Genomic DNA, 21,173 nt, shown 5'->3' with positions numbered 1-21,173 from the left:
GAGGCAGCTCTCTTGCCTCAGCAGAATAGGGAGAGGAGAATTTTCTAGAGATGAGAGATGCATATCTAGAGGTCTTCTCTCCCTTGCCTATCATCTTACTTACATTGTCACTCAGAGTCCAAACCCACTGACTCCAGAGCCAGTTCAATTGGGTTCTACATCCAGCTCCATGACACTGTGTGAATCACTTAGTTTCTCTGTGCTCCAGTGTCCTTGTGTGTAAATGAGGATGATCAGTTTTATTTTAAGAATTATAAATGTATGTAAAGACTATGTTTGTTGAACTACCATATGACCCAGCAGTTTCACTACTGAGCATATGCGGGGGACGGCCCGTGAAGGGTTAAGTCCTGGGAGCTGCTCCGCAGGTATGCGGAGCCTTAGGCATTGTCCTAAGCTCCCTGTCCCGCCACCCTCAAGAATTCTTGTAGCCCTTAAGGCTCCAGGTCGTCTTGCTCCAGGATGTCTTGTTCCTGCAACATGTCTTAGAAGATTGATTATCCTATACACGTATCATAAAAGATAGATTATCTTATTGAATTCTGTATACAATGGTAGGGGTCTGGTGATTGTATTTGGAGATTAAAGAATAATCTTGTACATGTCTTAAATCACGTACTTTACCCTATAAATACTGTGGCCTAATAAAGGAAGGCATCAGACATAGTGGGTCTGATCCTCTCAACCCCATCTTTTGTCTCTCTTATTTTTCCACGCGGGGACGCTCCGTTTCTCTCCCTTTGCAGGTGCGACTCTTGCTTGTGCTGGCCGCGGCAAGCATATACCATACCATTTCTCAGGTTCACTACTGAGAAAACCATTACGCCAAAGGACACATTTACTCCAATGTTCACGGCAGCACTATTTGCAGTAGCCAGGACATAGAACCACCCTAAATGTCCACTGACAGATGAATGGACACAGATGGTATGGTACATATATACAATCAATACTACTCAGCCATAAAAAGGGACAAAATTGTGCCATTTGCAGAGACATGGATGGACCTAGAGACTGTCATACAGAATGAAGTAAGTCAGAAAGAGGAAAACAAGTGTCATATATTGACACACCAGTTCAGTTCAGTTCAGTTCAATTCAGTCGCTCAGTTGTGTCCGACTCTTTGCGACCCCATGAATTGCAGCACGCCAGGCCTCCCTGTCCATCATCAACTCCAGGAGTTCACTCAGACTCACATCCATCGAGTCAGTGATGCCATCCAGCCATCTCATCCTCTGTTCTCCCCTTCTTCTCCTGCCCCCAATCCCTCCCAGCATCAGAGTCTTTTCCAATGAGTCAACTTTTCGCATGAGGTGGCCAAAGTACTGGAGTTTCAGCTTTAGCATCATTCTTTCCAAAGAACACCCAGGACTGATCTTCAGAATGGACTGGTTGGATCTCCTTGCAGTCCAAGGGACTCTCAAGAGTCTTCTCCAACACCACAGTTCAAAAGTATCAATTCTTCGGCACTCAGCTTTCTTCACAGTCCAACTCTCACATCCATACATGACCACTGGAAAAACCATAGCCTTGACTAGATGGACCTTTGTTGGCAAAGTAATGTCTCTGCTTTTGAATATGCTACCTAGGTTGGTCATAACTTTTCTTCCAAGGAGTAAGCGTCTTTTAATTTCATGGCTGCAGTCACCATCTGCAGTGATTTTGGAGCCCAAAAAAATAAAGTCTGACACTGTTTCCACTGTTTCTCCATCTATTTCCCATGAAGTGGTGGGACCAGATGCCATGATCTTCATTTTCTGAATGCTGAGCTTTAAGCCAACTTTTTCATTCTCCTCTTTCACTTTCATCAAGAGGCTTTTTAGTTCCTCTTCACTTTCTGCCATTAGGGTGGTGTCATCTGCATATCTGAGGTTCTTGATATTTCTCCCGGCAAGCTTGATTCCAGCTTGTGTTTCTTCCAGTCCAGCATTTCTCATGATGTACTCTGCATAGAAGTTAAATAAGCAGGGTGACAATATACAGCCTTGACGTACTATATGGAATTTAGAAGAATGGTACAGATGAACCTATTTCCAGGGTAAGAATAGAGACATAGACATGTGGAGACAATGGGGGAAGGGGAGAGTGGGATGAATTAAGAGATTGGAATTGAGTAAATACACTACCATGTGTAACATAGATAGCTAGTGGGAACCTGCTACATAGCCCGAAGAGCTCAGCTCTGTGCTCTGTGATGATCTAGAAGGGTGGGATGGGGAGGGGGGCATCTAAGATGGAGAGAATACATGTATATATACATAGCTGACTCACTTTGTTGTACAGCAGAAACTAACACAGCAGTGTAAAGCAAGTATACTCCAATTTTAAAAAGACTGGAGTCCCTTATGTCATTTATTATAATTCCCTATGCTCATCTCTCCAGTCCCACTTTGAAGCTAGATGGACCAGCACGAGATGGAAGACGCCTTCCCAAACTGTTGGTTAGTCCTGTGTTGCAGCTGGAGCTTCCTTACAGAACCTTTAAAAATTAACCTGTGTGGCCACTGCTCTCTGGATAGTCACACCCAAAGCTTCTATGGCCCTGGTAGTTAATCTGGCTATGTCTTCAGCTTATAACCCTAGCCCAGTAGCTTGGCTTTTTCAGATAATGAAGCAGAGGTTACATAGCCTACAATAGCCCAGGGAGCCTCCTTTATGTCCAGCATCCTGAGCTCAGGGAAGGGGCAGCAGACCTCTGCAAAAGACGGGCCTCAGAAAATGGCAGGGGTACAAAGGAGAATCCTTCTCTCTGTCCCCTCCGTCCTTGTTTCCCTCTCTCACCCTATGCCCACCCAAACCAAAGGATAGTCAGAGCAGGCAGGGTATCTCATACCCCTTCCATATGTCCCTAGGTCTCTCCACCTTCACTTTCTCCCACAACCTGTAGCTTCTTGAAAAGGATTAGGGCAATGGAGAAAGCAATCGCAAAGCACAGAGCCTTGTTTCTACTTGCTCATGACATTTCTCCCTTCCACCTATACCTGAGGCTGTCCTCGGGACACCTGGGGCAGCCACAACATCATGATCCGGAGGGCTGGGATAGGCTGCCTCTTGCACTAGCTGTAGAAGTGAAGTAAGACCTTGGAACATCCCTAGGCTCTATCTCTGGTCAGAGTAAACAGTCCCAGAAGGAGGAGTCCAGGTTTGGGCATCTGAAGGCACTGAGAGTAAGTGAGGGTGTGTGGAGGATCTGGGGGTACAGTGTGGAAGAAAAGGGCTGTGACAGTCAGACATGTGCCTCCAAAGACGGGGTGGGAGTGAGCCTCTCACTAAAAACATGGTCTTTCTCATCCATTCCAAGCTGAGATCTGACCAGTCCTGCTGGGCCCCCTGGTCAAAAAGATTAAGGCAAACCTGAGACATACTGTGTGGACCTTGAGATGAGTTCTTTTCAGAGGAGATTTTGGTCTTCCTATTGACTTCATTTACTTGGCCATGCACTCCAGTGTTCTTGCCTGGAGAATCCCAGGGATGGAGGAGCCTGGTGGGCTGCCATCTATGGGGTCGCACAGAGTCGGACATGACTGAAGTGACTTAGCAGCAGCAGCACTCTTGGTTGAGGGCCAAGCTGCATGTCTGGGAAGACTGCTTTAGTTTATGGAGGAACCACTTCCCTTTTGAAGGAAAGGATCCAAGAGCTTAGGTGAATGTATAACTCCAGAAAGACATGCCCAGGGCTTTGTTGGGAAATCTTCAATGATGGATCATACCCTCAAATCTCACTTACAGATTATCATCCTCTGGCTCTCTGGCCAAGGCCAGGGATCCATCTCCCATCCACTCCCCTGGCTGGGCCTTGCTATAACCATGGGGTCCAGAGGGACCATAGAGGTTAGGGAGATAAAAGAGGAATGAGTCGAAAGCCCTAAGTTGCACGGAGTGGGAAACCTATCCAGAATCAGTGTCTAGGCAGATGTTAATAGAGCTTTGGGGAGCAAGGAAAAGTGGAAGAAGAACTTGAGTGTGAAACAGGACAACTTGTGCCGCTGGGTCATCTCCCTATATTTAGTCAACTAAAGCTGATGTGTGGTACTAGACAGAAAAGCAGGAGAAGCCTCTGAGTAAAGTTGGGAAACACCTTAGGGAGACAGCCACAGTATTGTCCATTCCCTTCTGCTCCCAGAGACAATATCTCTCAATATTTAGATATGAATCACCCAGGTCAGAAACTGTCAGTTTCCAGAGCTGAGCTCTATGTTATTCCTATTGTGGCATTTCCCCAGCTTCCCCTGTCTTCATCCCTTCAAACACAGAGCTCCTGCTCAGTGTCACAGCTTGTACACAGGCCCCATTCAGAGCCACCTTTCTTTCATTCATCTGGATCTGGCTGGACAGAGTGATAGAAAAAGACAAGACCCTGATGACCAGCCTGAGTCCTGGGCATCCCTGTCTGCCACAGTCCAGGCCCAGTGTGTGCCGTGCGTCTATGGAGATCATACAGAGTTAGAAAGAGGAGGAATAGTCTTGGCATGGTAGACTCAGGCAGGGAGAGGTCAGTTCAGTGTGCACTCAGTACCAGACGCTCTCCCTTTATGGGAAGAGTGCTGGGGTGAGCATAGGGCCACCTAGTGGCAGATGATGGCGACTCCTTGGTTAGAGCGGCCAGCTTGACCAACTGAGGGACAATGCGGCAGAAAACAGGGTGCTCATTTGATCCTGGGGGAGGCCCTCCCAGGGCCCACACCCCTCACTGGTCCTGCCCAGCAGAGCCGAAACAAGCGCCTGAGCCTCTGAGCGATCTGCTGGATCCGCACTCCGTAGACCACGGGGTTGAGGGCAGGGGGCACCACCACGTAGAGAGGTTAGCCAGGAGGATGTGGACGTGGCCGGGCACCGTGTGGCGGCCGAAACGGTGAGCCAGAAAGGAGAAGACGGCAGGTGTGCAGAAGAGGGTGATGACGCTGGCGGGGCCCCGCAGGTGCCCAGGGCCTTGCGCTGGGCGCTGTGGGAGGGCAGGTGACAGACCGTGCGGAGGATGAGGGCGTAGGAAGCACCTGTGAGCCCTAGGTCCAGGACTGGAGAGAGCAGCGTGGTGGCCAGCCCGTACCAGACGGTGGGGCACGTGTAGCTACAGGCCAATCGAGCCGCGCCCAGGTGCTCGCAGTAGGTGTGGGGCAGGGCCCGCTGCCCACAGTAAGGCAGTCTCCGGAGCAGGGCCACCGGGGGCGCCATGACACAGGCCCCACGGGTCACAGCAGCTACAGCCACGATGCCTACCACGCGCTGAGCCTGCAGCGCCCCATAGCACAGAGGCTGGCGTATGGCCATGTAGCATTCCACAGCCATGGCCCACAGCACCGAGGACTCGGCAATGAAGGCCACGTGGGCAACGAAGAGCTGGGCTAGGCAGGCCTGGAAGGAGATCTCACCTGACAGGCCCTGCAGCACGGCCAGAGCTTTGGGCACTGTGGATGTAGCCAGAACCAAGTCAGCTGCTGCCAGAAGCCCCAGTAACTGGTACATGGGTCTCTGAAGTGCCTTATCAGCTGCCGCCAGCCCCAGTAGAAGGGTGTTCCTCACCAGAGTTGCCAGGTACAGCAGGCACACAGGCACAGAAAGCCAAGCATGTAAGGCCTCCATTCCAGGTTCCCCCAGCAGGACAAAAATCCCAGGCCCCTAGCTGAGCCAGGTCTGGTTGAGAGCAGACAGTGTGGGATCCAGTCCCATCTCCTGGTTCCACTTGGCTCTGTCACTGCAGAAACAAAAGAGATCTTTCCGAGGTAATCGCCAGGTCTACAGAGATTTTAGACAGGTGGAGGTGAGGATCGGGACTGAGGATGCTACAGCATTTGCTGAGAGCTATCTTTGTGTCAGGCACTGTCATAGGGCTTTGGCATACACTGACCTACAAATTCCCTAATTGTCGATGAGTTTGTCCATGTTCCCCTCTGTGTGATGGATCAAGGAATTGGTTTCTGAGAAGCTAAAAGACTTACTAAAAGTCATACATCTGGTACATAAAGGAACTGAAATTTGAATCAAAACTCATCTGACTAAAGATGATGCTCTTCCAACAGTCTTCTCTGGATCAAATGTCTCTTCATCAGCCCAGGCTCACAGATGTTGGAATATGCTTTTCCTGATCACATGTCCCAGAAAAAGCCATTCCTGTTATCTAACCCTAATCCCTTTAATATTAACTGATGTTAATGGGATTAAGCATCCATGCTCCCTCCACCCTGGGGGAGATATCAATCAGAAGGAAGGAAATATGGAATGGCCATTTTCTATTCCATTCAGTGACAAGTGCTTAGATAAAATTCATTTTCCTAGATCCTTTTCCAGAGGACACTTAATTAGCTCAGACCCACTCTCCCAACATCACAGTCCTCCCAGTCTGTCCAGTACTTTTCCCCAGCTGCCCAAGGCCTGTGACATCCCTCCCCCAACTCCCAGCTCTGATGTACCATAACTTATATACCTGGCTCATGGAACGTAATTTCTTCTTTGACCAGGGCAGATATTCATCCCCTGATTCTGCTGTGTGGTTCTTCTTTCTTCTGTCCCTTGTCCAGAGGGACATCCTCTGGTTCTACAGAAACTCAGTCTGAGGAAGTTCTGATCTCATTGAGGACATGGCAGAGCATCAAGGTCGGGTTGCAGTGGAAGGGACTGGGATCAGATGCCATGAGGCAACTAGTAGTCACATTAAAATAGTGGAGAGAGGAGGATTTTACTTACTTGGGTTTAAGTGGATAAAGAACAATCTGGAAGAAGGAGCCAAGCTTGGGTTTTGCGTGTTCTGACTGAGGCCAATTTATACCCTTGAATTTTATGAGACATAGTGATTGGTATCTTAACCTGGTCCTGGGACTGAGGAGTTTCAGTCAGGTTAGCAGAGAATAAGGTTTCACCCTGGGCGAAGCTGTCAAGCTCCACACCATTTGTGTTTGCTCTAGCTTTCTCTGCAATATACCTTTTGGACATTCTCTCACATCCCTGCACTGACTCCTGCAGATTAGAGACACGTGAGAAACCAGGCTAGACTTTCCCACATGGAACTCTTGGCTGTGTATAAACCAGAGATTTCTCCCGAAAGATGAGGCTTTGCCAAGTCACGGGGACTCATTTTACTTCTTACCATGGGGAAGGCCCATTACTTCGTGGCAAATAGACGGGGAAACAATGGAAACAGTGACATACTTTATTTTGAGGGGCTCCAAAACCCATCCAGATGGTGACTGCAGCCATGAAATTAAAAGACACTTGCTCCCTGGAAGAAAAGCCATGACCAACCTAGACAGCATATTAAAAAGCAGAGACATTACTTTGCCAACAAAGATCTGTCTAGTCAAAGCTCTGTTTTTTTCTAGTAGTCATGTATGGATGTGAGAGTTAGACTATAAAGAAAGCTGAGAGCCAAAGCATTCATGCTTCTGAACTGTGTTGTTGGAGAAGACTCTTGAGAGTCCCTTGGACTGCAAGGAGATCCAACCAGTCCATCCTAAAGGAAATCAGTCCTGAATGTTCATTGGAAAGACTGATGTTGAAGCTGAAACTCCAAGCTGAATTGAACTGAACTGATACGGTGGCTCCTTTAGATCCTAGAAAACTTCTGCCGGGACCCACAGGACATTCTCACCCTTGACAGGGGAAGGAGGATGTCAACTCCCTCAGGGCCTGAGAACATCTCTCACAAAACCACAGAGCAAGCACAATCCATTCCCAGATGGGGGCCTGTAAGAAAGTCCTATACTTAGGATCTGTGGGCCCTACTAGCCCACTTCCTCTTGGAAAAAACCCCAAAGACACCATTCCCTCTACGTCTACAGCCCACACTTCTACCCTTTTAATGTCCTTTCATGGGCTAAGTGAAGGGGAAGAGGAGGAAGCAGGGGACTCCCCCTCCTCCCACCCTCTAGCCTTAGCCTCTGCTCTGTGTCCGGTTCTCTGCAGGCACAGCTGCACCCTTCTTATCCTCCATTTGCCTGCTCTACTTTGCCTGCCAAGTCCTGCTCCTCATCTCCAACTTATAACAGGGTATTCCCTCCAGCAAAGGGTAGAACATCAAGAAATATATAAAATGTAGCAGGAAGCATTAAGAAAAAAAGAAGGCAGAGTGCAAAACAGTTCAAGAAATGATCTCAAACAACATGTATAGAGTCTCAGGTTTCTTATCTGATTTGGGAGTGAATTGATTAATCACTTTGCAACTTCCTTTAAACAGTTTGTGATCCCCTTCCTGATTTATGAGGAGATAAGAGTAAGAGAAAAACACATCCTTGCTTCTCTTTATTCCCACTTGAGCACAGTGATTAATTACCCTGAGGCCAGATTACCCAGTGTCCAATCCTTGTACTGCCACACAAAAGCTCTCTGACTCTAAACCAAATACTCAACTTCTCTATGCTTCAGTTTCTTTGTTTCTAAATCAGGGATAATAATTAGCATATATTAAGCAATAACATAAGGTACAGTAGTAGTTGAAACACAGTAAATGCCCAGCATAAGTTAGGCGCTACTGATATTTTTATCCTTAACCCTCTTGTAACTCTTGGAATCCATTCTTCTCGTGTTCCTTTCTACTGCATTCTTAGTTCTTAATTTCACAATCTGACAAAAAGTCCTTTATCAAATCTTAAAAAAATAAGGTGAGCAGGGACTGAACTAAGGCTATTTAAAAGTAGAATGGTCTTAAGGCTAGAAAAAAACGCGATGGGGCAGAGGGTAGGTGGTGGGTGGTGCGGCTAAAAGGAGACTGAAAGATTCAGATTAGATCTGATTAGACCAAAGGAAAACAAAATTTCCTTTGCCAATAGCAGACCCAGGCAAAGGAGATTGAATACAAGACCATTTCTAAATAAAAGGAGGAATATGACAGCATTGTCTTCTAATCCAACTCCTAGTCCATCACCTCCACATTTTCACTTTATTCTGGCTCAGGAATGGTGAGCAGGAGAAAGGGAGTGGTGGTGCCTTAGTCCCAGTTCTCAAACTTGACGTCCACACTGGACTTCCGCTGCATGGTACTCTCCTGTGCATCCCAAAGTCTGAACACCTCATTTCCACCAAAACTGAGGGGCTTCTGGGAGCATCTTCTCCAATATGGGCAGTTTAGTGGGACTTTTCAGTATTGGGCTTCAGTTCAGCTCAGTCGTTCAGTCATATCCAACCCTTTGCGACCCCATGAATCGCAGCACGCCAGGCCTCCCTGTCCATCACCAACTCCCGGAGTTCACTCAGATTCATGTCCATCGAGTCAGTGATGCCATCAAGCCATCTCATCCTCTGTCGTCCCCTTCTCCTCCTGCCCCCAATCCCTCCCAGCATCAGAGTCTTTTCCAATGAGTCAACTCTTCGTATGAGGTGGCCAAAGTACTGGATTTCAGCTTTAGCATCATTCCTTCCAAAGAAATAACAGGGCTGATCTCCTTCAGAATGGACTGGTTGGATCTCCTTGCAGTCCAAGGGACTCTCAAGAGTCTTCTCCAACACCACAGTTCAAAAGTATCAATTCTTTGGCACTCAACCTTCTTCACAGTCCAACTCTCACATCCATACATGACCACTGGAAAAACCATAGCCTTGACTAGACAGACCTTAATCAGCAAAATAATGTCTCTGCTTTTGAATATGCTATCTAGGTTGATCGTAACTGTTCTTCCAAGGAGTAAGCGTCTTTTAATTTCATGGCTGCAGTCACCATCTGCAGTGATTTTGGAGCCCCCAAAAATAAAGTCTGACACGGTTTCCACTGTTTCCCCATAGTATTGGGCTTAATATGTAGTAAATCTGGGTAGGGGATAAAGACACCTTTTCAAGAGCCCTCAAACTCTTTCTAGGATGTGACTGGTCCTGGCTGATGAATTCCTGCTACTGATGGAACAGGACTCTCTTACCTCTTTGCTGTGAAAGAGAGGTTAAAGGTGAGGCACAGGCCTCCAGCCTCCCTCTGTCCAACACTTCTTTAGTCCCTGCTGCTCCAGCTTATCCATTCGGCAGTCAGCACACCCAGAACCTAGGAGATTCCAAAGATGCTCCTATGGTCAGCCTGGGAGAAAGCAGGTGGGGACGAGAAGAATTTATGAATTTCTTCTCTGTGCCCCTCAGAGGGCCATGGACCCTGAGCCCCTACAGGGATTGAGAACCTGCTAGTCACAGCTGTGAGGTGTTAATGTGGAATTAGCAGAGATTTGTAATCATCTCCACTGACTTTCCTGGTCCCCAGGTTTATATGCCCCACACATTCAGAACCTGGGCAAAAGTACAAACTAAGCAGAGAGGTCTCTGAAAACCCATTGGATGGGCAGCAGCAAACTCAGATGGAGATGAGCTACGCTCTACAAAAATGACAAGCCTAGTTGTTATCTAGAAATGGACAAGGACAGTCATTTTGATTTAGCATTGTTTCTGCCTTACCCCTATAAACAGACAAACCAGCTGGGTAGAAAGAGCCTGGGCTTTTGAGTCAGGCAGACCTGGTTTGAATAAAATTCCACTGCTAAGTAGCCTTAAACAAGTTTCCTAGATCTTCTGATCTTGATTTTTTTTTTTTCTTTTGTGCTGTGATGGTTGGTATATCTTCCCAAAGAAATGGTTGTGAAGATAACAGTGAAAGTGAAGTCGCTCAGTCGTGCCCGACTCTTTGCGAACCCATGGACTATAGCCTGCCAGGCTCCTCCGTCCATGGGATTCTCCAGGCAAGAGTACTAGAGTGGGTTGCCATTTCCTTCTCCAGGAGATCTTCCCCACCCAGGAATCAAACCCGGGTCTCCCGCATTGCAGGCAGACGCCTTACCATCTGAGCCACCAGGGAAGCTCGTGAAGATAACCGGAACAGGAGTAAATCACCTGGTAGGGTGACTTAATTAAGGAGAATTAATACAGCATTACTCAAGGCTGTGTGGCTTAGAGTCATCCTGAGGAAAAACTCTGTTGGATCCACATCACTTTTGGACTCTAATAATAAACATTATTAGTTTCATAACATTTCCCTCCTCAAAAAAACACATCCTTCCATTCAGAGGTACATAATAGACTGTAGTATTTGCCAAGTCACTTCAGCTGTGTCCAGCTCTTTGTGACCCTGTGGATTATAGCCTGCCAGGACCCTCTGTCCATGGAATTTTCCAGGCAAGAATACTTGAGTGGGTTGTCATGCCCTCCTCTAGGGGATCTTCCCAACCCAGGGATGGAACCAGTGTCTCTTATGTCTCCTGCATGGGCAGGAGGGTTCTCTACCACTAACTCCACCTAGGAAACCCTAATAGAATGTAGTAATGAAAGGTATTTCACAATATCTCATGTACAGTTTATATTTGCTTTTAGTTTACATAAAATTATTTTGTGTTTATACCATTACAGAAAAAATTCATAGTTTATCAAAAATAAAAAATATTATATACTATTGTAGTTGTGTTTTTTGTTATTCCAGAAAAGTCATTTCATGTTAGGTCTTTTCCTTGTGGAGCATGTTAATACACATTCTAACCTGAAGGGTCTGAAAGCAGTTACTAAGTTATGGCCCAGAAACCATTAACAACAAGCCCACTGTGCAAAGGAGACAGGACTTCTGAGTGAGGAATCCAAACTTCACTACTTCCTGTGAGAGCACCTGCTCTAAGCAGGCTCCCCTTTTGTCAACATAACATAATCTCATATATTTAAGAGTTTAATGATATGGAAGTCCAGATCACAGGACAAGTAAAGCTGGCAAATTTTTCTTTTATGATTGCAACTTGAATATACAGATATTACCAGCATGATAATTATTTTATGTGTGATTTAAATATAAAAGTGATGTGAAGGAAAGTTATGACCAACCTAGATAGCGTATTAAAAAGCAGAGACATTTCTTTGTCAACAAAGGTCCATCTAGTCAAGGCTATGGCTTTTCCAGTGGTCATGTATGGATGTGAGAGTTGGAATATGAAGAAAGCTGAGAGCTGAAGAATTGATGCTTTTGAAGTGTGGTGTTGGAGAAGACTCTTGAGGGTCCCTTGGATTGTAAGGAGATCCAACCAGTCCATCCTAAAGGAGATCAGTCTTAGGTGTTCATTGGAAGGACTGATGTTGAAGCTGAAACTTCAATACTTTGGCCACCTGATGCAAAGAGCTGACTCATTGGAAAAGACCCTGATGCTGGGAAAAATTGAGGGCAGGAGGAGAAGGGGACGACAGAGGATGAGATGGTTGGATGGCATCATTGACTAGATGGACATGGTTTGGGTGGACTCCGGGAGTTGGTGATGGACAGGGAGGCCTGGTGTTCTGCAGTTCATGGGGTCGCAAAGAGTTGGACACGATTGAACGACTGAACTGAACTGAACTGAACTGATATGAAGGAATAATCATTCTTTTAGCATTCTTGCTGACAAATACAACCAACTTAGACCTGTATGTAAAGCTATGAACAAAGGATACAATATGTAGTTTAGGGTTTAAGCTTGGTATAAAAATATGTCCTAATAGAAACCTGCCTCCTGAGAAATCTGTATGCAGGTCAAGAAGCAACAGTTAGAACTGGACATGGTACAACAGACTGATTCCAAATTGAGAAAGGAGTACATCAAGGCTATACATTGTCACCCTGCTTATTTAACTTATGTGCAGAGTACATCATGAAAAATGCCAGGCTGGATGAAGTACAAGCTGGAATCAAGTTTGCCGGGAGAAATATCAAGAACCTCAGATATGCAGATGACACCACCCTTATGGCAGAAAGTGAAGAACTAAAGAGCCTCTTGATAAAAGTGAAAGACAAGAGTAAAAAACTTGACTTAAAAAAAAAAAAATTAGCATTCAGAAAACTAAGATCATAGCATTCGGCCCCATCACTTCAAGGCAAATAGATGGGGAAAGAGTGGAAACAGTGAGAGACTTTATTCTGGGGGGCTCTAAAATCACTGCAGATGGTGATTGCAGCCATGAAATTAAAAGACGCTTACTCCTTGGAAGAAAAGCTATGACCAACCTAGACAGCCAGTATATTAAAAAGAAGAGACATTACTTTGCCAACAAAGGTCTGTCTATGTTTTTCCAGTAGTCATGTTGGATGTGAGAGTTGGACTATAAAGAAAGCTGAGCACTGAAGAATTGATGCTTTTGAACTGTGGTGTTGGAGAAGACTCTTGAGAGGCCCTTGGACTGCAAGCAGATCCAACAAGTCCATCCTAAAGTAAATCAGTCTGAATATTCATTAGAAGGACTGATGTTGAAGCTGAAACTCCAATTCTTTGGCCACCTGATGCAAAGAACCAACTCATTGGAAAAGACCCTGCTGCTGGGGAAGATTGAAGGTGGGAGGAGAAGGGAACGACAGAGGATGAGATGGTTGGATGGCATCACTGAGTTGGGTGGTCATGAATTTGGGCAAGCTGCAGGAGTTGGTGATGGACGGAGAAACCTGGCGTGCTGCAGTCCATGTGGCCACAAAGAGTCAGATACGACTGAGAGACTGAACTGACTGATAGAAACAGTAATAGTTATGGGTAAATACACTGGAGTAGCTAGCAAGATTAATGAGCTTAATTATATCAGAATGTAAACCTAAAGGCTTGCTAGGGATAATAAAAGCTAAACTGAATGATGTGCTTAGATAATTAAACAGGGAACTGTATAAAACTTACTGTGTTAAATTCAAGGTTATTCTCTTTATTGTGTGATAGTATGGAAGCTGATCAAAAACAAGCTTCTACCTATGAGGAATGATGGTTATTGTAGTGAAAAGCTCTATTGAGATGTTTGAACTATGGAATGAACTTTCATTGTTTCTGCAAAAGAAGGTGACCTTTTCAAATATATATATATATATTTATTTTAATTAGAGGCTAATTACTTTACAATATTGTGGTAATTTTTGCCATACATTGACATGAATCAGCCACGAGTGTACATGTGTCCCCCATCCCAAACCCCCTCCCATCTCCCTCCCCATCCCTTCCCTCTGGGTTGTCCCAGTGCACCAGCTTTGAGTGCCCTGCCTCATGCATCGAACTTGGACTGGTGATCTATTTCACATATGGTAATATACATGTTTCAATGCTATTCTTTCAAATCATTCTACCCTTGCCTTTTCCCACAGAGTCCAAAATTCTGTTCATTATATCCGCGCCTCTTTTGCTGTCTCGCATATAGGATCGTCGTTACCATAAGATGACCTTTTGGTCCCACTTCTTAAGGATTAAATTGGTCAGACAGATTGTTTTAACTTGACTCTCTATGGCAATATTAATATCCTAATACTTTTATGCAACATACTTTCCAATAGTAGGTAAGTTTTAGAGACAAATATGGAAGTTAGAAATTTGGGAGGTCAAAGTGTCTCCAGAATGTTGTGACATAATCCTTAAAGGAAAACTAATTTACAATAAATTATGAGCTATATATTGCACATCTACAAAGACTATCACTGAATATCTTACACATTTAATAGAATGTTTTGAATTTTTTTTTTTTTTATCAAAACAAAATCCAACATAGGAAACTCCAGGAACATAGGAAATTCCAGGATTCAGAATTTACTCTTTCTACTAAAAGATCATTTGAATTCAACTGTAAAGTATAGGATAAATTATTGAAACTGTCTACTAATAAAACTGAAGATAAAATAATGAAAGCATAGCTTTGCTGGAATAAATAAATAAAAGATAAGCAAATGTAATTATAGTGGTGTCATTGCTTTAAAATTATCTCTGCCATTTTACTTAATAAACTTTTGTCACATAGGTTTTCTGACTACTCACATTAGCAAAAAAACTAATCAAACCAACACACAAAATATGATTTAAACAGAAATTATTTCCTTGAAGTAGTATTGTCATCAATCAAACCTGTTAGATAAATTAACAAACTCAATGTAAGCTCATTTGATACATTAAGAATTTAAATATTGATATACATGGCATTGCTTCAAAAGGTATATATCAGCTTTTAATATAAGGCTTTCAGTTTTCACTTATAACTTTCATTTAACTATAGTTGCAGAATGGCAAAATCTCATGAAATAATTTAAGTTCTCTACATTAGTCACCTGTATACATTCTTTCAAGAAATAGTATGTACAATTTCTGTAAGTTCTTTATTTTTTTCCTCTGTCTGTTCTGGTTTTATGCACTGTAATATGTCTTATGCCTTTTGAATATAATAATAAAAACAAGGCTTGTATATTCAACACATTTAAATTTTTTCTACTAATTAATTTTATTGTACTTAAAAAAAGTATTAATCTACAGTTTGGGGGCATTAAAAAAGTGGTGACTCCTCACTGACATTTTGAGAAGAGCTGATCTAGAGGTCTTTCTCTATATGTGTCTTCATATATGTACATCCACATTTGTGATTCTGCAGCCAACTGAGCTAGAATTATTGTTCTGTGAATTCTGACTCATTCTTGTTGTGTCTTCCCAAGTTTAGACTTGGAGATAAAACAGTAAAAGCCAATCTGAATATAGAGTCATACCATATTCTTAAATCCAACACTACCAAAGATAAAGCTCACATTTCTCTATCCATCTGAGTCCTATGCTTAACTCTCAAGTAGGCTGCAAAAGGAAGTAGCAAATGTATGACTGATTTTTAATTTTCAAATACCAATTATAGCATCAAGCTACAGGACTGTTCTTCATTTGCTGATACTCCAGTAAGTTCCTTACATCCACTGAAGACTAGTTTATAAGCTCCCATATTTCTCACTGCACAGCCCCTACAGCCCCTGAGCAATGCATCACCACCAGGGATGATGCCTCCATCAATTTACACTTGCAGATCTTTGGAACACATCATTTCTCAAGCAGGCTTAGACCATCCCTTCTGTCAGGCACATCCAATTCTCCTTATCCTTCTGGTCCACCTTCTTTGTGTTCTTTAAGGCAATCACAGAAATGAACTCTCCTTTCATACAGTTTCAGAAATCTTCCAGGAAGCTGTCTTTGACTCCAATTAACTGAGTTTGCTTCTTTATGCTTCCCTAGCACTTTAACCTAATCATTGCGGTACCTTGTGATACATAAGATTATCTGAGTAAATTACCAATTTATATGATTTACTCCTTTTACTAAATTATAAGCCTCTTGATTTTAGCAGGTTGTGTACTTGCTCAGTGTCTCTACTCCCAGTTTATATGTATTTCCTTTCACATAACATGTACTTTGTGAATGATATTGAAAATATGACATAAACCATTTGTAAATTTATTTAATAATCTAAGTTACTAAAGGTGTCAGGGACACATTTATCAATTCCTACTATTTGCGGAGCGAGCTTCCTTGGTAGCTCAGCCGTAAAGAATCTGTCTGCTAATGCAGGAACTGTGGGTTTGATTCCTGGCTCAGGAAGATCCCCTGGAGGAGGACATGGTAACTCACTCCAGTATTCTTGCCTGGAATATCCCACAGACAAGAAGTTTTGTTGGGCTACAGTCCATGGGGTTGCAAAAGAGTCGGATAGCCTAGCAACTAAACAATTTGTAGAGTCCAGTTCTAAATTCTGAGTGTAGGAAGATAAAATAACTAATGCCTCTATTGGTAATGTCATTTAAAAATATTTTTATTGGATTATAGTTGCGTTACAATGTTGTGCTAGTTTCAGATATCTTTAATATAAGAGATGGGAATTTGCAAAAAGGGATGGATACAGGACAAGGCAACTTGTGTGTGAGACAGTCACCTGATAATTTTTGTATAATTATTTTTTTTTTCATCCAAACCAGAACATGTAATGTCATTCATGGTCTGACATGGAATAGAATATTTATAATCAACCTCACCAGAAAGAGACATTAGCAGCTAGGAGAGTAAACTTAAACTTAAAGGAAGAGCAAATCAGAGTTTAACCAGTTTTCTCCTCTTATAAACAGTAAAGGGGAGGATTTTAAATAACGATGATGAGCTTGGGTTTGAATAGGATGAGTCTGACATGAGAATGTTAGTGGTAATTAGTGAAAATATTAGTATAACAGCTAACATTAGAATGATGTTTTACAATCTGCAAAGCACACTCACTTATATTTTGCTTTTAATATTGGTACTGACCCTATGAGGTAAGAAAGCACTGAAATTTATCAGAAAGATTACATATGAAAACTAAGATATAGAGTTATCAGCAAAGAGGCTATAAAGTCATAGAAATAAAGAAACTCTCCTGAGAAAGCTAGAAAAGTTATAATAGATAACTAGCCCAAAGATGGAGGGCTGGAGAAGGAAAGGGAGACAGTCACTTCCTTTGTTGTTTTTTCTGGGTCATTAAGCTTCCAAGGGAGCCATTCGTGCATGTCAGTGAATAACCACAGATTCCAGTTCCTGACAGGATGGAAGAAGTGTGTATTTTTAAATGATCCCAGCTCAGTCTCTATTTATTTACTTTTCCATCAGTAAACTTTTAAAAATATCATCTCTTGGAAAAATCCATGTTCTCAGTGAGATGTAAATAACCAGAAGAACAAGAGATCATCTCTTTTGATATCCAACAGCATTTTAAGCAAGCTGGCACAAAAATACAGAATACCCAGTCAACTGCAGCTTAATTGAAGATAAATACAGTTCACAAAAACAATAATGGGCTTCCCAGGCAGCTCAGTGGTAAAGAATCTGCCTGATAATGCAGGAGACCAGGGCTCGATCCTTGAGAGAAGGAAATGGCAACCCAGTCCAGTATTCTTGCCTGGGAAGTCCTATGAACAAAAGAACCTGGCAGGGCTGCGGTCCATGGAGTCTCAAAGAGTCGAACACAGCTTAGCATACAAAAACAATAGAGACCGGCTCTGATTCTCATAGATATTTTTTTCCCCTTCCTCTGGAGTCTGTTTTCACATGAGTAAGGTTATGTTTTGTTCAGTGGGAATATCAATAGGACTTAGCAGACTCTTTTCTAACTCCACATGTATGACCTTCTTGCCATGTGCCTTGGAAAAGTCATTTCACTCTAAGAGCTTGAGTTTCCTCTTCCAAAAATGAGGTCTGGATGATTCCAGTCCCCCAGGATCTGGTCCTGCCCCTAATCCCTCACCTCCTAGCCCACCCCACTCTGTTGTGACCACACAGACCTTGTTTTTGGCCTCAGCTCATGTCAAGCTGTTTCCAGCCCCATGGCCTTTGCAAGTGCTGTTCTCTCTGCCATTGTCTTTCTCATCAAGTTTTAGTCCATCATTCTATTTGGTTTTGTTTTTCTATTGATTATATCACTATTTGAAGGTAAGACATTTATTTTCTTGCTCCTTATTTGTTACTCTCCCTGGAAAATGAGCTCCAGAGAAGCAAAGCAGAGCCTCTTCCATATTATTAATCCTGAATGCTTAAGACAAAACTTGAAATATATTAGTACTAAATAAGCAATTCCCGGTTGAATAAACAATTTTCAAAAAATATATATATATTGAAAGAACTCCACCTCTTTCTTTGATTACAACATGTATCTTCTCAATTCTAATGCTTATGACATTGGGTGCATCTTACCTTGAATGTATTACTTTACTGTAGTTTTCCCATTTTCATCCCCATACCTCACCGAAGAAATGTATTTTGCAATTGAGTCTTTTAATCAAGGAAATAGACTATGTAGATAAGAACTCCACAAGTCTTCCAGCCAATGTTGTTGTTGTTTTGTTTTGTTTTACTTTCATATTGGCTTGAGTTCTCACCTATGTATTGTAGGAAGGTTGTAGGAAGTCCAGCCCTCTTCTCAGATCTCCAGCTACTTTAGGGGGTCATTTTTGCTGAGCGCTATTTCTGAAGTTCACTTTATCAGTATGTCTTGGAGCTTAAAAGCTACTCTCCCTTCCCCAAAACCATGGCATTGATAAGTATATTCTCTTATTCCTATTATAGCAATGCAGATAGAACTCATTATTTATAACAGTCTTGTACTGGAAGGTCTTTGGTGTCTAAGGATTGTACACTTAAAGTGAACTACATAACATAACATAGACAATAATTAGAATATATATTATTAAAAGTGTCCTAAATCCATCTAATAATCCCCTAAGTGAAAAATTTCAATTTTATATTTTCAGTTTTAATCCTTTTCTTCAGAGTCTTTGTCCGATTTCACATATTTTTCTCTCTCCATAACTGCAAAATTCAGTTTCTAAATTGTTATTGCTATTTTCTATTTAGACTAACTCAGCACTCTGTTTTCCCCTCCGTATTCCAGACTGTATCCTGCACAGTTTCATATTTCAAAAAAAATCAGGTCCTCAAGGAGTATTTTAATACTTAAAAATCTTTCTTTCATATAAATCATGACATATTCATAAAACACAAAATCACTTGTAGACTGTTCTTACTTTAAATAACATTTCCCTTTTAAAAAATTCTTACACATTAATATATGTTAAAAACTTCTCCTAACTTTTCCATTGCACAGTGGAACATTATAATGTACCCTTGATGGAAAATAAAATGATGATCTTTTCTCTGATCTGTTTGGTCTTCACTCCATAAACAATGGGGTTGAGTGCAGGTGGGATAACAATGTAGAGGTTGGCAAACATGATGTGGAAAGTGTGGGAGACATTGTGTCCAAAGCGGTGGGCAAGGATGGAGAAAAAGGCAGGTGTATAAAACATGAGGATGACACAGACATGGGAACCACAGGTGCCCAGGGCCTTCTGGCGGGCTTCTTGGGAGGGGAGGTGGAAGACAGCACAGAGGATGAGTGCGTAAGAAACAGCAATGAAGATCACATCTGAGATGACTGTCATGATGGGAACGCAAAAGCCATACCAGATGTTGATGGAGATGTCCGCACAGGCGAGCCGGGCAACACCTATGTGCTCACAGTATGTGTGCGGTATGATACGTGTCCTACAGAAAGGCAGTCGTGTGAGCAAGAATACAACTGGCAGGATGATGCAGAAACTACGAAAGGAGATTCCCACCACAATCTTGATGATGGTCTTGGGGGTCAAGATAGTGTTGTATCTCAAGGGAGAACAGATGGCCACATAGCGGTCAAATGCCATGGCCATCAGGATGGCTGAATCCAGGACAAAGCTGTAGTGGAGGAAGAACACTTGTGTGAGGCACCCTGGGAATGTGATCTCTCGAGCCCCAAGCCAAAAGATACTGAGTGTTTTAGGAACACCAACTGTGGACAAGGTGAGGTCAGTTATGGCCAGCATGGAGAGAAAGAAGAACATGGGTTCGTGAAGGCTATGCTTCACTAAGATTAGGTAGAGAAGGATGCAGTTTCCCACAATGGCTACAATATAGATGACACAGAAGGGAATTCCAATCCACACATGGGCTTGCTCCAGGCCTGGGATCCCCACCAGAATGAAGGGTCCTGCGTTGTCACTGCTCAGGTTCAAAAGGACCATGACAGACCAGGATGGCACAAGTCCCAGTTCCTGAGGACAGAGGGTGGTAAATGTTAGGCTCACTTGAGTCACCCTCACTTCCAACAGCTCATTATATATCCCGAAAAATAAAGTGGCTGTCTAATTATAATTCAAAGTGAGATCCTTTGTAGTGAAGAAAGATTGTTAGGAAGTTGGCAGGTAACATGCATAAGCCACACAGTCTCATATATAATAGAACATACAGTTACTTTACCTAAAGAGACTATCTTATTTATTCTGGCCATCGCTGATGATTTATACAGCTTTTCCAGGCAGTTTTCCATATTGGCATCAATCATTCTTTTGATTATGCAGTGTACCTCTATTACAAACTACCAATTTACAGGACATATTTTTCCATGAGTTGGTGGATTATAGTTTACATGACTTTATGGACATCATTAAGGGATTCCCAGAGGGCACTAGTTGTAAAGAATTTGACTGTCAATGCAAGAGACTTAAGAGATGCGGGTTTGATCCCTAAGCCGGGAAGATCCGCTAGAGGAGTGCATGGCAATCCACTCCAGTATTCTGGCCTGGTGAATCCCATGGACAGAGGAGCCTGGTGACCTACAGTCCATAGGGTCACACAGAGTCAGACACAACTGAAGCGACTTAGCAAGCATGCATAGTCATCATTAATTAATATCAATTCCTTCTGTCATTGTCCCAAGCAATTATTCACTCTTTTCAAGCTTCATGGTGACTGTGCTTCTTCAATTTGTGAAGTCCACATCACTTTTTTAGATTCAAAATCCTAATTCAGTTTAGCCAACACTGTCTGAGTTCCTAGACTATGCTGAAAAACAGGTGCAACTTAAATTTAAGTTTTAAAATCCCACACACTTGAGCTCATGGATTCTTGTTCCTCCAAAAATACTGTTTTCCAGAACTCAGT

At 42.9% G+C, this 21,173-nt stretch overlaps 1 protein-coding gene across 1 annotated transcript; it reads right to left on the bottom strand.

Annotated features, from left to right (window-relative positions):
* Window positions 1-19,306: 19,306 nt before the first annotated feature.
* Window positions 19,307-20,266, bottom strand: LOC138092804 (olfactory receptor 52H1). The gene has a single exon (XM_068988854.1). It carries the CDS (start codon window positions 20,252-20,254, stop codon window positions 19,307-19,309), a length of 948 nt encoding a protein of 315 aa, XP_068844955.1. The 5' UTR covers window positions 20,255-20,266.
* Between the last annotated feature and the right edge of the window lie 907 nt (window positions 20,267-21,173).

The sequence above is a fragment of the Capricornis sumatraensis genome, chromosome 16 (genome assembly GCF_032405125.1).
Source record: "Capricornis sumatraensis isolate serow.1 chromosome 16, serow.2, whole genome shotgun sequence".
NCBI classification, from domain to species: Eukaryota; Metazoa; Chordata; class Mammalia; order Artiodactyla; family Bovidae; genus Capricornis; species Capricornis sumatraensis.
This window is presented reverse-complemented; position numbering and strand designations above follow the sequence as displayed.

Bases quoted from the DNA above. Each gene is read 5' to 3' on its own strand.
- LOC138092804 (XM_068988854.1), bottom strand. From the start codon at position 20,254: ATGGTCCTTTTGAACCTGAGCAGTGACAACGCAGGACCCTTCATTCTG.